The sequence below is a fragment of the Rhinatrema bivittatum genome, chromosome 4 (assembly GCF_901001135.1).
Source record: "Rhinatrema bivittatum chromosome 4, aRhiBiv1.1, whole genome shotgun sequence".
NCBI lineage: Eukaryota > Metazoa > Chordata > Amphibia > Gymnophiona > Rhinatrematidae > Rhinatrema > Rhinatrema bivittatum.
Genome location: NC_042618.1, coordinates 34,250,431 through 34,270,054, shown reverse-complemented (window position 1 = coordinate 34,270,054; position 19,624 = coordinate 34,250,431). Strand labels below are relative to the sequence as shown.

General features: G+C 41.0%; 1 protein-coding gene across 1 annotated transcript in view; it reads left to right on the top strand.

Moving 5' to 3' along the window:
- Positions 1-19,241, top strand: part of DEGS2 (delta 4-desaturase, sphingolipid 2) — a 70,869-nt gene extending 51,628 nt beyond the window's left edge. The window contains exon 3 of the mRNA XM_029597935.1: positions 15,960-19,241. Coding sequence (XP_029453795.1) covers positions 15,960-16,121 — 162 coding nt within the window. The 3' untranslated portion in view covers positions 16,122-19,241. The remainder of the gene's footprint in view (positions 1-15,959) is intronic.
- The last annotated feature ends 383 nt before the right edge of the window (positions 19,242-19,624 follow it).

The window sequence follows — 19,624 nt, the reverse complement described above, 5'->3', positions numbered from 1 at the left end:
TCATAGTGAGGTATTCTGCTAGTGTGTAGATCCTGTGTAGTGATCTGTAGCAGTCCCACTTGTTCTGTTTTCCCAATAGGTGATGCTTTGTTCTAGGATAAGAGTATAATATTTGCAATGACATTTTACAGTCTGCGGCCAACTGCAAGGGGTGGAGCTCTAGGTTGGCCCTGCATGTGAATACCAACACCTTTTCCCCCCCTGAAAAATAGCACTGGAAGAGCATGAGTTATGAATAGGCCAATGGGTAATGATTGTGTGCTGGAAAGCAATGCCTGGCCTACCACCTAGCCCAAAATGGGAGCATTCTTTAAAATGCTTAAGTTAATGCTGTAAACTTGAGAGGAGCCAAAAAAAAAAGTTAAGTTGACTCCGTTCTTTCTGAAGGGCTTTCTGGTTTGCAATTGAAAGGCAAAATGAATGTGATTGCAATGATTGTTTTGAAATATTTACTTCAAAGTCCATGCAAAAACAGGCAATTATAAATTTAAAAAATACATTTAAAAAGTATATATAGTCCAGCACATCAGCCTGTTTCATGTTGCTGTGCTGGACTGGACTATATTGTTAGCCGGTAGTTCATTGTTTGAAGTAACTAGGGCACGGCTTTCCAAGCCTTTTAGCCAACGCGACCCCATTTTAGCACGTGAAAATTCACATGACCCCAGAAGACAACCAAAACTAGCAGGCGTGCGGTCCTCACCCTCCAGAGGTCCCCCTCTCTCAACCTCCGCTCCATCCAGTCCATTTCACATTCTCCCCCCAGCTGATCCCCTCTCCCCCCCAAAGCCCTTCTTATAACCCCCAACTGATCCTCCTGTCGTCCCTCCCTTTCATTCGATCCCCATTCCCTCACATTGCCTTCCCCCTCCAGCCCCCTTCTTCCTCTAATGCTGCTGCCACCTGAAAAGTGCAGGCATTTGTGATCCCCGTTTGGGGTCCCGACCCACAGTTTGGGAAGCCTGTATGTGTGCTGTATGTGTACTTCTGTATCCTGCTTCCGGCTGCCTTCACGTCTGTTTTACCACCTCAGTAAGAGAGTGCTCTTCAACCACTCCTGCACAGAGGAAACCGCTCTGGTTTGCTTTTTTTTTTTTTTTTTTTTCTTTAGAAGATATTCTCTTATCTAAAACTCCATTATGTTACAAATTTTTTATATATATTCGCTAATCAAGAGCAAACTCAGATGATGTAGTTAATTACACTACCTCTACTGCACTTATTTTTTGAAATAATTCTGAAAAAAGACAAAGGTTAGAGATTAGTAAATTGGTGTATCTCTTTCTGTTACCTATTATGTTTATGTATTAGCAGAAAGATAGGGTTAATTGTACTTGGCTTTAGACTCTTACTGTATTTTGTATTACAAAATGTATATATTTTAATTTGATTGTAAACTGCATTGACTTTATTTATGGAAAGGCAGTTTAAGAAGAAAATTGGATTCTAAAGGTAAATATGCAATCATGAATTGAGTGTGGCGGAATGATTGAACTGCATTTATCCGCTGCTTGAATCAGCAGTTTCTATATTGGTTGAATTCTTTTGAGAACAAGTATATACATTAGTCTGTTAATACTGCAAAAAAATGAAAAGCTTCAAGACCTTACCTAGTAAGTTAGGAAAGGCCTGTGATTTTTTTTTTGTTTTAATCACTAAAAATGTAGGTGTGGACAGTTATACGCTTGATGTCGGGCTGGATTCTTCCTCAGGATAACTATTGTCCAAGGATTCACAGATTGCTTTTCACGTGTGGTGTGTGGTCAGTTTTCGTCTGTCCACAAATGTTGAGGACGTTCTGGTCCTTACACTAACGCCCTGGCCCCTCATAATAACAATCATGGGAGCTCAGCAGTTGCTCCAACATGAGATTTCTGCCCCAGATACAAACAGACATTGATGAGGGCTTGGTGGCTCCCAACATAAGATGTCCCTCATCCACACATCTACGGTCAAAAGAATGGCGGGGGCCCTAACCTAAAATGCGCCCCCCCCTCCGAGTCCTTACACTACTTTGCCCTCTTGTCTCACTCCCCTCCTTGCAGTAGACAGGCTGAGCCCCCCCCCCAATCTTTCTCAAGGGGCCCAGCTTAAGTTTTCTTCTTCTCCCCATGTCTCTAACCAGATGGCAGTCTTTCCAAAGTCTCTTCTCCATGCAGAAGGGGGAGTGGGGGCGAGGCAGAGGAAAAAGTGCCAGTACTCAGTATCTTGCAGACCTGAGGGAAAAACCCTCTTCAAATGATGAAACCATGCATGACCAATAAACCGATATTAACAAATAGATTAGGGTTCCAGTATTATGCGTGCCAAACCCTTCCTTTTCCGTTATGCCGCCCATGTTTCACAGTCACGTCCATTGATGTATTTCCGTAGTGGAACAGTCCAAGGGTCCTAGGTGCCAGCAATGACTTATTTTACAGGTGTGGCTGTTGCTAGGCAGTGTCTGCTACAGGGTGCAGGTGGTGTTTGCACAGAGCAGGAAGTCAGGTAAATGAATATAAACTGGAGCAAATAAATGGTATCTTGCACCAGGGGCTCCTTTTGCTTATCAGAAACTGCTTTGTATCCCTGTTGCCTTATCTTTCCCACTGAAGCAGAAAAACCAACTTGGACATGGACTCTTGCAAATCTTTCTGGGATGGTGTATGCTAGGAATGAAAATGCCAGGCACATGTTGGACTCAGAGGGTGAAGCTATACAAATAGGGAAATAAATACAGATGTTGGCTTCACCCTGAAAATGCATAACCCATTGGTGTGAATGGTCCCATGGTTGGCTATAGCATCCCCTGGGGAAACTTATTCCTGCCTAATTTACCATAGTTTCTATTACTTGCATCTACTTCTGTCTGTATGTACCAGTCTACGTATATACTCAGTGCCTTGTGCCTGTCTATAGGAAAGGTAGAATATTAAATACTTAAGTGTATTGGAAATAGCATTAAATGTTCCCACATTCTCATTTTCGGTGTGAGTGTCCAGTAGTTCCTACTGTATTGGAGGCATTTGCTAGCTATTGCTATCGTGTTGTGGGTTTCTGTACATAGTACTCCCACTGTGCACAAAGACAGAGCAGGACACTGGAGCTTAATAAAAAAAAAAATAAAATAAAATTAGTAAGATCTGAAAAGCAATGCTAATGAGGGACTATCTTCTACAATTAGAGTTTACACATTATGTTGACCTTCTCTTCTAAAGCGCTGTGCGAATTTTTTTATTTTTTTTTTTATGTACATGAGAAATTGAGGTAATTTGAGTTTTCTCTGAGGAGAATGTGGGTGTGTGGGAGTGTGCGATGTGAATGTGGGTTGATTGGATTTGGGAATGGGTTATTGTGTGTTTGGGTGGGTACTGGATGGGGGTTTATTTGGGACATGGAGAAGGTGGGAGTGGAGTGTTTTTCTGACCTACGTAATGCTTGTACTATGTAGGTTAATGGTCCTATTTGGGGGGGATTTTTTTTGTCACCTTCTGTGTCTTAAAAATGATTTTGCAAAATAAAAAAAAAATGCTCTATTCAAATGATTCACTGAGTCTTGAACTGTCATAATTAATGGTAATGACGACCTGTTGGAAATGTTGCCAACTCCATAGGATAGGTCAGTCTGACAGGCTGTGATAGAATTAGCTATATATCAGATGGGATAGCTGTTTATGCAGTCACACCGGGCTGGCAGGGAAGTGGAAGGGTGCTGCTGTTTCAGCCTCGTGGGCCGTGCTTCTCTTGATTGCTGGGGTGAGAGGTCTGTCCTGCTGCTAGTTGGCTCTGCGGCCGTGCTTCTTACTTTTAGGACGGGGTGTGGAAGGCCCATACTGTTTGTTCTAACTTCATGGGCTGCACCTTCTGACTGCGGGGGGAGGCTGTTTCCTCTGTCGACCGGAGCTCTGCGGGAGGGGCTCCAAAGCTTCGTTTGGGTGGCAACATGGTGACTCCTTTATTTCAATTTGGAACCCCATTCCCCCCCCCCCCCCCCACACACACATACATCTTTCAGGGACAACCTTGATGGTAAACAGAACTCCAGAAGCAGGCACTGCAGTTTTTTGCCAAAAAGCTGTGTATCAGGTGGAGGGGAGACAGCTCTTCAGCTAAATTGTGAGGGGTGGGTGCCTATGGTGGAGGCTATATCAGCCATAGGCTATCTATGCCCTACCCCTTCTCCACCTGCTTTTTCTGGGCACGCGTACATTAATGTATGTCCGCCCTTCCCGGCTATTTAAAATTCAAGTAGCTCCTGCATGGCCCACTCGTGCGCATATGTGGCTGTTTTTGCATGCGCAAGGCTTTTAAAATCTACCTCTAAGCGTCTGAGGTTCCCCCACAATGCCTAGAGGTTAGCTTGATCTCCTGCTCAGCCCACTCCATGGTGGGCTCACTAGGGCTATTCAGATGCCTTTGGGTTCTCTCTACAGGGCCAAATGGGATATACAGTCTTACAAGGCTATTCTGTTATCTGCACCGTTTGAGGAATTGGAAAAGAGAAATTTGCTGATAGTTGAATGTATTTGGTGTGGAGTTTCAAGTGTTAAATCACTGGCTAGCTGATGTCTCTTGGTGCTGTTTTGCTGCCGACAATGACTCTGCTTCCTTAGATTGGCCAGCTTAGACAAATACTGACTGTGATAAGCCTGGGACTCTGAGGCTCCGGACATGGATGCCTCTACGGATGCCGGACAGATGGGAGCCGCGCCAGGCCTTCCTCCAGCATCTGCTAGGCATTCATGTCTCCGCTGGACCCCCGGAGCCTCAGGACGCCTAGCAGATGCCGGAAGGCATCCGTAGAGGCGTCCATGTCTCCGCTGGAGCCGTGGAGCCTCAAGATGCCTAGCAGACGCCGGAAGAAGGCCTGGCGTGGCTCCCATCTGTCCGGCGTCCGTAGAGGTGTCCATGTCCAGAGCCTCAGACGTCCAGAGATGGATGGTACAGTTGAACCAAAGAGAACTCGTACCTCCTCCGGTCTTGCTGCTGGGCTCCCCTGTTGGCCTCTCCAATCTGCCGAGCATTTCTCATTCAAACATTTCTCATTCTGCTTCTCAACCGAATGAAAAATATTGCCAGAGCCAATATATCCATGGCGCTGGCCGGTACGAAGCTGACTGAACACCGCACTAATGTCAGGGTAGGCGGTAAATATTGAGGCTAAAGACGTGGTAAATAAGCTGGTTAAAAAGGCAATAATTTGGGCGCACGTTACTGTATCGGGGGGAATAGTTAATCCAATCATTAACATAACATATATACAATCGGCGGGCGGTAATGGATATGCGTGTCTTTCGGCAAGCGCTAAGGACGTGTAAAAGCCTTGCAAAGTCTGTAACTTCCTGGTTTGCCATCATGTCTCTCTATGCCTTTAATCCCGTTAACTAGGGTAACTGATTTGAATTTGATTACATTTAGCACTTGGTATTTTTAAGCACAAATATGGGAGGAAGGTAATTAAGATCAAGACAACAAAGGTTGTATGAAAGAGAAGAAGAATGTTTAAACTGTGAGAGTTCACAAATTCCTAAAATCCTATTAACAGAGCACAGCTTATAGTTTAACTTAAATTGAATTTCTTCCAAGAAACCATGTGAAAAGACAGTCGATCTGCATGCAGATGGTCACATTGTTACCAAGAGGTCCCTAACTGGTAAATTTTACTACACCTTAGTTTCAGAGTATTTTGCTTTGGATAATACAGATCTGTATTTGATTTGTTGGAAGAATGTTATGATTTGAAAAGTAGATGTTTCTTACATTTTTTAAATGTCATTGCTCTACTTCTTGTGAAATTTAAATTAGAAAAGTACAGTAACCTATCTAAACACAAAAACAGTTCATGAGAGCAAAAAAGCAAATTGTACTCAAGCAAGCTTTCCCTGGTCAGTTTTTTGTTCCCCCCTCAAGTGATGGAAGTAAAGCTAGAGCATGTACACGTCAGATTTAAAATCTTTACGGTACAGAGACTTAGCAACTTTTTCATACAGTTGTGCATCTTTTGACTTGACCTGCAGGTTTCTGCACAGTTTTGATTAGACGGTGGTTGTAATGCATGCTGCTTTAAAACCAAGGTAGGAGAGCACATAGACTATAATGGTTCCAGTACTCATTGATTCTATTTTTGCCACCTTACATCTTCCATCTTAGTCCAGAAAACATGTGTGAAGGCTCTTTTAAGACAACCTTTTTCCCACCTTCTAATTCCTAGTGGGCAGTGTGTGTCTTCTCTGAAAATAACCTCCATGGGAGATAAGGACTTGGCAGGCCTTCTGACTTTATTAGTCATGCGGAAATGACCAGCAGCTGGGGAGGAGCTGCCTTTTCTGGTACACATGGGCACCAATGACATAGGGAAGGTCTGGGAAGGAGGTTCTGGAAGCCAAATTTACAGGCCGATACAGTAAAGCGCGGCCGCGGTTACCCTGCTGCTAACCCGCTTTGTACCCACAATTTGGCCGCGTAAGTCCAACCCGCGATTCACTATCCCTTTTAACCCATCCTTACCGCTTCTTGAAATCAACGGATAACTCTTTCCGCCCGCGGCTGTGTGGTGTAGTTTTAACTTCCTTTCTCCATTATATTATATTGTGGAGAGGTTTTGTGAAGTCAGGAGGTAGGGATTGAAGAAACGGAAGCCAGATAGATCTAGTTTCTACTTTGCATTTGGCAGACGATTGTGCAGCGGACAGATATTCCATTGTTAATAACTTAAGCATTTTCCTTTCCCAAAGTGGATACAATGGGGGATGAGGGCCAATCCAACAAGCCAGTATGGATTGAATGGATATCAGTCTGGCTTTTATCTATTAGTAGTTTAGAATTTCGGGGCCAGGTGCTTAAGTCCCTAGTGGCTTTCCAAATAACCAGAAGTGCACATCCATTGGGAGTGCTAGTTGTAGAATGTTTGAGACTTTCCAGGTCACGGACCACCAGAAGATTTGAAATGAGGACAATCCTAGAAACTATGCAAATCATTTATAGAAGTTGTGCATTTTTCGCATATGGGGGAAGAGCAAAGTTTCCGCTTATACGCCAGGGCCTGTGGGATATATAGTTGCCAAATTTGTATTGGAGTTCCCGGTACAAAGTATTTTTCGGATGTTTTGGGGATGTCTACAAAGAAAGCCTTTACGTCCGGGATTGATAGAGTAATGCTGGGCCAATTAGACCACCGGGCTATGATACGCTGAAAAAGAGCCAGGAGTATGTCGTTCTAGTATTTTACGGGAGAAAGTTGTGCAGGATGGCGCTTAGGGGGATATAAAATGAAAATAGGAAGATAAGGCCCTCAGGTCCCCCAAGCTTGGGTTCTTTAAACTGGAGGTGGTAATGTAGTGATGAAGTTTGTAGGTAAGCAAAAAAAAATCTATACATGGGATCTGATATTGAGATTGCAAATTTGTAAAGATGACCACGGAATCTGAAGTGGGTTCAAAGAACTGGTGAATATATTCTAGGCCCATTTTTTGCCATCGTTGGAATACTCCTTGGGTACAACCCGGAGTGAAATCTGGGTTGGCACAGATTTCAATAAGAGCAGTGCTGCGCACTTTAAGGTTCAGTATTTTGCACAGTGCCATCCAAGCTTTCCGACATGCAGTGAAAATGTGAAAGAAAGAAGGAAAAAAAGACAGATTTATCTGAGCATTGGAGTAGGGCCAAGGGCGCAAATCCTCCTAACCAGGTTTTAGTCACCTCATATGGGGAAAATATGGACGTTGTATGTAGCTAGTCATAAATAATTCGCAACATGCATGCTAGATTGTAGTGCCGAAGATCAGGACAACTTAGTCCCCCAGTAACCCACGGGACCTGTATAACATGAAGCGGAAGTCTGGCTTTTTTCCCCTGACAAACTAATCGAGGAGATAGAGCAGCTTTTAAACTAGAACAAAGGGGAAAGCCGACAGTCGCTCAGCAGCGCATGGTTCGGAGAGATGTATCTTTAAAGGATACTAATGATGCATTAGAATTAGGGCATCCCGACAGTGAGGTTCCAATAATTAGAAAAGTAGTCCAAGTGCCTGTAACTAAAAACTCACCTGAGCTAAAAAATTCTAACTTATCCCTATCAATTAAAAAGCAGAATAAAAATACAATAAAAAAACAAACTTTGAAATGTTTGTATGCTAATGCCAGAAGTCTAAGAAGTAAGATGGGAGAATTAGAATGTATAGCAGTAAATGATGACATAGACTTAATTGGCATCTCAGAGACATGGTGGAAAGAGGATAACCAATGGGATAGTGCTATACCGGGGTACAAATTATATCGCAATGACAGAGAGGAGCAGTCGGGAGGAGCTGTGGCGCTTTATGTCCGGGATGGCATAGAGTCCAACAGGATAAACATCCTGCATGAGACTAAATACAAAATTGAATCTTTATGGGTAGAAATCCCTTGTGTATCAGGGAAGACTACAGTGATAGGGGTATACTACCGTCCACCTGGTCAAGATGGTGAGATGGACAGTGAAATGCTAAGAGAAATTAGGGAAGCTAACCAAATTGGTAGTGCAGTAATAATGGGAGACTTCAATTACCCCAATATAGACTGGGTAAATGTATCATCGGGTCACGCTAGAGAGATAACGTTCCTGGATGGAATAAATGATAGCTTTATGGAGCAATTGGTTCAGGAACCGACGAGAGAGGGAGCAATTTTAGATCTAATTCTCAGTGGAGCACAGGACTTGGTGAGAGAGGTAACGGTGGTGGGGCCACTTGGCAATAGTGATCATAATATGATCAAATTTGATTTAATGACTGGAAAAGGAACAGTGTGCAAATCCAAGGCTCTCGTGCTAAACTTTCAAAAGGGAAACTTTGATAAAATGAGAAAAATTGTTAGAAAAAAACTGAAAGGAGCAGCTACAAAAGTAAAAAATGTCCAAGAGGCGTGGTCATTGTTAAAAAATACCATTCTAGAAGCACAGTCCAGATGTATTCCACACATTAAGAAAGGTGGAAAGAAGGCAAAACGATTACCGGCATGGTTAAAAGGGGAGGTGAAAGAAGCTATTTTAGCCAAAAGATCCTCATTCAAAAATTGGAAGAAGGATCCAACAGAAGAAAATAGGATAAAGCATAAACATTGGCAAGTTAAATGTAAGACATTGATAAGACAGGCTAAGAGAGAATTTGAAAAGAAGTTGGCTGTAGAGGCAAAAACTCACAGTAAAAACTTTTTTAAATATATCCGAAGCGGAAAGCCTGTGAGGGAGTCAGTTGGACCGTTAGATGATCGAGGGGTTAAAGGGGCACTTAGAGAAGATAAGGCCATCGCAGAAAGATTAAATGATTTCTTTGCTTCGGTGTTTACTGAAGAGGATGTTGGGGAGGTACCCGTAATGGAGAAGGTTTTCATGGGTAATGATTCAGATGGACTGAATCAAATCACGGTGAACCTAGAAGATGTGGTAGGCCTGATTGACAAACTGAAGAGTAGTAAATCACCTGGACCGGATGGTATACACCCCAGAGTTCTGAAGGAACTAAAAAATGAAATTTCAGACCTATTAGTAAAAATTTGTAACTTATCATTAAAATCATCCATTGTACCTGAAGACTGGAGGATAGCAAATGTAACCCCAATATTTAAAAAGGGCTCCAGGGGCGATCCGGGAAACTACAGACCGGTTAGCCTGACTTCAGTGCCAGGAAAAATAGTGGAAAGTGTTCTAAACATCAAAATCACAGAACATATAGAAAGACATGGTTTAATGGAACAAAGTCAGCATGGCTTTACCCAGGGCAAGTCTTGCCTCACAAATCTGCTTCACTTTTTTGAAGGAGTTAATAAACATGTGGATAAAGGTGAACCGGTAGATATAGTATACTTGGATTTTCAGAAGGCGTTTGACAAAGTTCCTCATGAGAGGCTTCTAGGAAAAGTAAAAAGTCATGGGATAGGTGGCGATGTCCTTTCGTGGATTGCAAACTGGCTAAAAGACAGGAAACAGAGTAGGATTAAATGGGCAATTTTCTCAGTGGAAGGGAGTGGACAGTGGAGTGCCTCAGGGATCTGTATTGGGACCCTTACTGTTCAATATATTTATAAATGATCTGGAAAGAAATACGACGAGTGAGATAATCAAATTTGCAGATGACACAAAATTGTGCAGAGTAGTTAAATCACAAGCAGATTGTGATAAATTGCAGGAAGACCTTGTGAGACTGGAAAATTGGGCATCCAAATGGCAGATGAAATTTAATGTGGATAAGTGCAAGGTGATGCATATAGGGAAAAATAACCCATGCTATAATTACATGATGTTGGGTTCCATATTAGGTGCTACAACCCAAGAAAGAGATCTAGGTGTCATAGTGGATAACACATTGAAATCGTCGGTTCAGTGTGCTGCGGCAGTCAAAAAAGCAAACAGAATGTTGGGAATTATTAGAAAAGGAATGATGAATAAAACGGAAAATGTCATAATGCCTCTGTATCGCTCCATGGTGAGACCGCACCTTGAATACTGTGTACAATTCTGGTCGCCGCATCTCAAAAAGATATAATTGCGATGGAGAAGGTACAGAGAAGGGCTACCAAAATGATAAGGGGAATGGAACAACTCCCCTATGAGGAAAGACTAAAGAGGTTAGGACTTTTCAGCTTGGAGAAGAGACGACTGAGAGGGGATATGATAGAGGTGTTTAAAATCATGAGAGGTCTAGAACGGGTAGATGTGAATCGGTTATTTACTCTTTCGGATAGTAGAAGGACTAGGGGACACTCCATGAAGTTAGCATGGGGCACATTTAAAACTAATCGGAGAAAGTTCTTTTTTACTCAACGCACAATTAAACTCTGGAATTTGTTGCCAGAGAATGTGGTTCGTGCAGTTAGTATAGCTGTGTTTAAAAAAGGATTGGATAAGTTCTTGGAGGAGAAGTCCATTACCTGCTATTAAGTTCACTTAGAGAATAACCACTGCCATTAGCAATGGTTACATGGAATAGACTTAGTTTTTGGGTACTTGCCAGGTTCTTATGGCCTGGATTGGCCACTGTTGGAAACAGGATGCTGGGCTTGATGGACCCTTGGTCTGACCCAGTATGGCATTTTCTTATGTTCTTATGTTCTCTATCGCTCAAAGATCTTTTTTTAAGAGCTATATTGGGGTCATTTGTAGCAGATACAGCCATTTAGGGAGTTCGATCATTTTTAGTAGATAAATTCTCCCAAAAAGAGAGAGCAGGAGATTTAACCATTTTTGGATGTTTTTGCATAGAGTTTGATATAGCGGTTGAACATTGACATGGTAGAAGTGGGAAGGCTTTTGAGGAATAAGAATACCTAAGTACTTCATTTTGGAAGAGACCCACTTGAGAGGAAAGGGACCTGGCCGCAAACTGCGGAGATGACCTGAGACGTCCAATGCTTCTGATTTGCCCTGGTTTATTTTTAGACCAGCAAACGAGCCAAGCCAAGTTTGATGTGATAGAATTTTCTGTAAGGATCGAATAGGATCTGTTAGGTAGATAAGGACATCATCCGCAAACACGGCCACCTTAAAAGAAGAGTCTTGGTAATCCAGTCCGACAATGGAAGAGTCGTCCGCTATCTTTCTAAGTAGTGGGTCAATGGAAAGAAGATATAAGAGGGGAGAGCGGACATCCTTGTCTAACTCCTCGGCCTACTGGAAAGGGATCTGATCTATTATTGGCTAGAATATATGATTTGGGAGAATAGTGCCTCAATATCTTAATGAGGATTTTTGTCTTCTAAGTATTGTCTATATATAAAACTGTTCTAATCTGCTGCTTTGATTCTTTTTCAGCATGTATTCCCCATTTTTCAAGAATAACTTTTGTTGGCAGAATCTATAGCCCCTGAAGCAATTTTACAAAACATGCTATGTCGTGCTGTCTTCTTTCATCTAACAGGAAGTATTGGATTATTATATCCTTTTCAAATTGGAACTTTTTGTGAATTTTGCAAATACTGCTGAAATAGTCAAAATTGGATTTTTAATAAGATTCCATAAAAGACAAAACAAAAAATTCAAAGAAAAAAGACTTCTCAAAGTTAAAAAAATAAAAATAAATGAAAATCTAGTGTGACCTGTAAAGGGTGAAAAAGTATAGAAACTGTGGGGTGTTATGAAGGTCCATTATTTAATCAGTGTCCCTAGCAGATGAGGTAAAATCAGCAATGTTGTACTTTATATCACTTGGGTTTTGTTTGCTGAATTTGTTTAAACTGGTTGATGGTAATTCTTATTGACCTGAAGAGTTCTGCCATTTGAGGCACTTCTGACCCCAGCTGAAAGTTTTGACTCCATTTGGGGACCTGACCCACAGTTCAGGAAGCCTTGCTCTACAATGAACAGTTCATAAGTGTCCTGTTCCTCCACTTTCTCTTTTACCTGTGCTAAATTAAAGTCCCCTCATTTAGTTCAGTAACTAAAAATATAATGTAACTGAGGTCATCTCAACAAGTGAACAAACGAGAGGAGCAGTTTATTACTTAAACATTTTGCTGTTTCTGTAATTATTTCAAATGGTAGCGTTTCCTGCTTGTGCAATGATGAGGCGGTCATCCTACTTCTGATAAGGAAGTTGAACTGCTAAGCTTGTGTGTGGTGTGATTTTCTTTCCCTAAAATGTCTTATAGCAGAATTAAGAAGCCAAGAGACTTGGTGTGTTCTTGTTCTCTCTTCCTTCTCATCTTCCTATCACCCTATCTCTGGAAATCACTTGTGTTCTGCTTCAGAAGCAGCCGGTTGCTGCTCAAGTGCATGATGGGTGGAGAAGGGCAAGAAAAGATGATCAAGACTACCTACCTACCAGTTTTTTACTGCAAATTGAAGCAGGGATGGCCAACTTGATCCTCAAGCCACAAACAGGTCTAGTTTTCAGGATATCCACAATGAATATGCATGAGATGCATACAAGTGTAAAACCAGGCCTGTTAGTGGTTCTCAAGGACTGGAGTTGGCCACCCCTGTGCTAAAGCTTCATTTTTCTTAACTAGATTGCTAATTACAAAATATTACCATTTGGATAGAGACAGTATTTTAACTCATGGCAAACAAAGGCCTATGTACTGTCTCCTAGAAACTGTCATTCCACTACTCAGCCATCCTTTGTTGGAGAGATTGTGCAGAGGGTTGAGCAATGTTATAGCTCGAAGCAACAGGTGCAAGAAATAGGCTCACTTTTGTCAATGGACAATACTACATGGTTTCTGTTACTATTGTACTACATAGGCATGTGTTTGCTGTGGTAATAGATTACACACCTCAAAACCTGGCTTTTCACACAAGCCTTCAAGAAAGAGAACGACGCAAGCAAATAAATAAGGATAAGCGGACTTAGAGCACCCAGCTCACAACTTCCAGATTCTGCCTGGAAGTTATTTTATCCCTCGTATAATTGTAGTCAAACCGATAGGTTGAATAGCAATAAAACATACAATCCCCCATGAGAATTTCATCAATGAAAATTCCATGTCATAAACCATACTTTACTTAATGTTGTATTGTTACCGAATAATAATGGCACCCTATATTTAAAGTATGATCTATATTTTCCTTGATATATGTGCCCTACTGTAAACTGTTATGATGGTAAATAACTTAATGATGGTATATAAAAACTTTAAAATAAATAATCGACATGCATTGAGAGAGCTAAACTGATATATAGAAGTCCATCATGCAAACCATTAACTGTAAGTTGTATCGTATAAGAGAAGCTACATTCTCTTTAAAAGGTCTTGATGTGATATTGGAGATTCTTCTCCTTTCATTTAGAAGACTGACTGAAATCAATAGCAAGGCAGAAATGTCAAGCCATGCAGAGGTCTTCCATTATCTGGTTCATGCTCTGCAGGTAAATGTAGCAGTTGGCCATTAACGAGCCTGGTTTGGCAACTGTTGGAAACAGGATGCTGGGCTTGACGGACCCTTGATCTGACCCAGCATGGCAGGTTCTTATGTAGGTTCTCATTTTGAGTGAAGATTCACGGTCCAAAGGAGCCTTGTGACTTTCATACACTTGAGATGTAAGAATAACATTTTTCATTTTTCCCCTTTGTGTTTGCAGATTAAGTTTCATTTAGCTTCATGGAGCAATTCATGGGGTGTGGCTACCAGGATAGGATTAGAAAGGACTTGGACAGCCACTGAAAGGAAACAAATTCTCTTGCAAACTTATCATATTTTTATTTTTTCAGAGCAAATGCAATAAGCACATTCACTGCATGAAGCACTTCAGCTTGGTCAATTACTCTGGTCTGTCTTCAGAGATGAAGTGGCATAATGATATTATGTGAGCTTTCGATACCACACAAGTCTCTTCAGAGGTTACAAGTTTTCATGTCAGCCAGTCTGAAACTGGTTCCATAATATTGTTCGATAATTTGTATCTTGGTTCAATAAAAGGTATCCCACATTGCAGAGACTTTGGTTTTCTCAGGGACTAATACGGTTGCTCTACCTTGGCACTACATTATAAAATGAGACTGTTGAACCAATTCAAATTTTAATTTGAGCTGGCAGTACCCCAAGAGGGTGAGCAAGGGGTTTGGCTTTTCTGACAGGCCGAAACAGTAAAGTGCTCTCCGGAGCATACTGTTAACCTGCGTTTGGACGCGCTAGCTTTACCCCTTATTCAGTAAGGGGTAATAGCGTATTGAAAACGCGCGTCCAACCCCTCCCGAAACTAATAGCGCCCGCAATGTGCAATTGCATGTTGATGGCCATATTAGTTATTCCTGCGTGATATAGAAAGTAAAATGTGCCGCCAAGCCGCACATTTTACTTTCAGAAATTAGCGCCTACCCAAAGGTAGGCGTTAATTTCTCTCGGCACCCTCCGACTTAATATCATGGCGATATTAAGTCGGATGTCCCAAAGTTTAAAATAATCAAAAGTGAAAAAATAAAAAAATTTTTTAAAAAAGGCCCACGGCTCGCAGGTTGAAAACCGGATGCTCAATTTTGCCAGCGTCCAGTTTCCGAACCCGTGGCTCTCAGTGGGTTTGAGAACTGATAACCGCAAAATTGAGCGGCTGTCAAACCCACTGACAGCCGCTGCTCCTGTCCAAAAAGGAGGCGCTAGGGACGCACTAATGTCCCTTGTGCCTCTTTTTACCGCGGGCCCTAATTTGAATAAATTATTTTTCTGAATCGCACACACAGGAGAGTGGCCTGTGCGTGCGCCAGGAGAGCAGGTGCTCTCCCGCGAATTTTACTGTATCGGCCTGTGAGTGAGTTAGCTGGCTTAGAAACTGAGCTAACCTCTGCATGATTCTAATGGCCGTTTTGGCCAGACTGGGATAAAAGCGGTGCTGAGCTAAATAGTCCCTAGATGTCCAACAGTGATCAGATTGTTGCCAGAAGGCACAGGCATCATAGGGGGAGAGCAGCAGAAACCCTGAAAACTTCTCATCTACTCCCACTTGGTTGAGCTTAAGTGAGTCCCTAAACTGACTGAGGTTAAACATCAGGAACGTTTGTTCAAAAAATACCACCAAGATGAGTTATGCAGCTTCAGGCTGTTCTGGAATTTGGATTTTTAATTTCAGCAGTAGCAGATCTTTCTTGAAAAAATGAACAAGAGTCCATGCTTGGATGATCTAATGCAAACCAGCATGCAACCTAAATTATATCAAGCTCACTCATACAACTTCTGTATTTGCATGTTGTGCTGTCATCATATGCTTAGGTTTTTCTTGAGGGACTGAAGTTATATATTTTTTTAAGATTTAAGATGTAAGAGCTCTTGGAAAAATGCAATGTTATATATGGAATGTGGGGGAGGGGAAGCATGACATTTCATTTCATTAGCATGGGAAAAACTTATTGTTTTTATTTCTCTTAAATATTCCAGAAAACAGTTTGCATGGCAAAGGAACTCGGTTTTAAATCTTTTTCACTTTCCAACTTTTGTTACATTAAAAAAATAACTAATCTGATACACCCTTTATTTTGACAATACTCTGATTAATTTCTGTGTTTATTTTTTCCAGGTAAAGAAGATCGCAGCAGAATATTATGACAATCTCCCTCAGCACACCTCTTGGGTTCGAGTTTTGTGGGATTTCATTGTTGAAGATACCATTGGTCCATACTCAAGGGTTAAAAGAATATTCAAGCTTACCAATGAAAGCTACCAACAATTTACATTTTAAGACCAAATATAGTCTCTTAATGCTGTTTACTTTAAAAAATAGTTTGAAGCAATTTAGATTGTATATTTTGATATTCCATATGGTATCCATTATTCTGGAGCATTAAAAAACTTAATATTTTCAAAATATCAGAATTTTTGTGTGTGACTTGGACATGGCCATTCATCTCCACCCAGAACTGGACAACTGTTCTAAGAGCTTTCACAGAGTGAGTAAGGTTTCTACCCACAAAACAAAGATTTGTTGTGTGGAATAGGACACTGGACATATATTTTGACAAGACCTACTTCATCCACTTCTAAAACAGCATCTTCAGATTTTTAAAGATTTTTTTTAAAACCTGAATTGGATAAGTTGTTTTCCCAATGTCTTGCAAATTAGCCAAATTCTCCAATGATATAAGAATCTTGAGGATACATAGGTACATAGGGTAGAATCAGTTGTGCTTATGTGGAGCATCTTTAAAAAAAAAACAAATAATAATCTGAGACCTCCATAATGCATAGAATTCCTTTTAATCTGGCCATGAAAAAAGCCCTGTATGTAAACATTTGTTTTTCTCGTTGTTATCCTTCATGTATTGGCCCTTAGTATCTGATACCATTGACAGTTGGGTGAAGCAGAAAATATGATAGCTTGAATTGTCAGGCTTGGCTCTGAGAACCAAACCACCAGATTAGCAGGGAATTCTCCCAGCACCATAAGAAAATCGAGATTACCGGCACCACATACCTCAAGCTTATTCAACTGGTTGGCGCAGCCCAGTCTGAGAGAGGCTTGGGTTGTCTGTGGGGATGCTGAGCTGAGACCAGGAGCTTACTTAATATCTGGACAAGCGCTAGAAAGTTAAACACCGTGGTATCAAAGCTCTTGAGTGTCATAGTATTTTTTTAAATACATTAAGTAGTCCTACATTTACGACCCTTTTTCACTTTTTTCAATGACCTTTTTAATTTTGCATCTATTCCAAACAGTTTACAATTACAATAAGCACTCTAGGAGCTGCTCTTAGAATAAATACAGAAGGAAATGCAGTACCTAAAGCACCTCAAAATCTGTCAGTGAGAAGAAAGATGGGTGCTGTAATTTGAAGTCATGCAGAGCAGTATTGTATCACTGGGTTCAGTACAGCAGTCAGAGTTTTGAAAAGTATTGAATTAAGAGCTGTAACCAATGCTCCCATCAGAAAATGCAATTTGATACATACTTTTTAAAAATTATTTTTAATATTTCTAATCTCCTGCACGTTGGCATTTGAGGCATTTCCAGAGAAGCTCTAGTCTTTCTTAGTGCTACAGGGAACCCCTGGAATAAAAAAAATCCTGATGTGGACAATAGCTTTTTATTCCAGTGCATTACTTTGTTCTGTGCACTTCCAGGAAATGCTTCAACCAAGGTGACTTTTGAATGAGTCTGAAACAGTTAGTATCCAGTTTGACATTTATAGATCAAGGGATGTTCATGCTTATTGTTTGCAAAGAATGGAGAGAAAATTGTTTAACCCACTTGCTTAACCCTAAATGCTTTAGTAGGCATTGCTTTGAAGCCTCTGGAGGTTGGGTGCACTAAGTTGCATCCTTTTCCAGGAGAGGAGGGAGCTGTTGGGGGGGGGGGGGGGGTGTGTGAGGGAGCTTAAGTTGTTTTGGCCACGCAAATCTTCAGAGATAGTGTGTTGGCCAAAGTCAGAAGACAAACGGAACCCTTCAGAGCATCTCTCTAACCCTGGCTGGAGGTGATCAGCTGGTATTCCGGAAAGACAGCTGCTAGATATTAAACTTGTTTAGCATAAATAAAAGTAGATTTTGTGGGAAAGCAAATTAGATATGGCTGTCTGGACAAAGGCAAATGTAGTCATCAAGACTGGTGACATAGTTTGACAGACTTACGGCCTGAGTGAAAACTATTTCTTTTGCGGGCAACCATTTCTATTTCCATTTCTTGCTTTTTAGCTGTGAGGCAGGATTGGTACTTGGGGCAGAGACAGAGAGCAGGCTTGGGGTCTGGGGGCATTTGGCTTTGAGTGGAATGGTTACTCTAAAACCTTCCATTAGGATCTGTACAGAATTTCCCCCAGTACAAGGCTGACACCTTTAGTGCCATACTTACCTTTTCTTTAGCAAGAGCTGTTCACATAAACTGTTTTGTTTGACTGTTAAATATTTAATTTTAAGAATTTTTTTTTTTTACCATTAAGTACTTAGTGCTGGATTGGCAGCTTGAATTGACTTGGTTCTCTCTTCTTGCCCCTGAATTATACAGTAAAGGCCTGTCGTTATACTGAATATGGCACCGTCTACAATAGTTAATCCATACAACACAATGCAGGCTCCCACGCTTGTAATGAGATTTGATAGCAGTTTATTTGGAGATCCTTGCAAAGAAATCAAATGCCCAAAAACTTCTCACATAGGATTCACCTTTACTCTATATGATAAGCATTAAGTTAATGAGAAGAGACATCTGAGGATTGCACTGCATATGTGACTGTAAAGATGTATATTTTTTGTTCTGTTTTGTGCCCTAATAATTTGATATTTAATATGTAAAAACTACCTATAACTTGTATGCTATGGTTATGGATCTTGCTTTGTCACAGAATTTTATGGCAAGTCTAGTTCCTTGAGTACAAGAAGCAGGTTTCTGGTTTTCAGGATGCCAGCAGGGAATATTTGTGAGCTCTGCAGACACAAGCACTAGGTTATGGTTGCAATTTACAAACTGTGCTTGTGCTAGAAAGTAACCAGACTGGCTTAGTACTTAAAGGAACCCAGGACATTGCCACTCTGTGCAGAAAATTCACAGTAAAACACAGCGGTGAAGTACTAAACCTGTTCAGCAGATACCCTGAGGGAGGGAGAATGTCATTCTAAGAGCTCTAGGGAAGGGTGTGTGTGTGTACTTTCTAATATGTGGCAAGATTGTAAATATTGACTTTAAACACAATGATAGACTGGATTACACAAGTGTTACTAATTTTTGTACCTTTACTTTGTTTAAATGTTCCTTGATTTTAAAAGACGGTACAAGTCCAAAGTATGATCTTTTCAATTGGAGTGTGTGCTTTTTTTTCTGTTATCTTTGTTAAACTATTTAAATAAAAGTTTTTTGTTTGGTAAGTTGGCTCTTGCTTGCATGTGCACTGAAGTTTATTTGAGAGATCACATGGATTACTATGGGTCTGGGGTTGGATATGTCTCCAGTAATGACTGCATTCCAGTTTCCCAAAAACCAGAAACTTTACCTATCAATCATCTTTGTCTTTTTAGAAAGGATTTTCTCTAGAAGCTGAAAAGAAGTAAATTAGAAAAATCCTTCAAGCAAGTGCCAGTGAGCAGTTGAACAGATTGTGCTTGAACTGCTTAAATATATTGAGGTCGATATTCAAAGGCTATTTAGATGCATCACTGAAGTCATCAGTCTAAATAGCTATCTGGCCATATTAATTGCCATATGCGACTACATTCTAGCCGCATAACTTAACTGTATAAGTTGGGAGCATTCTG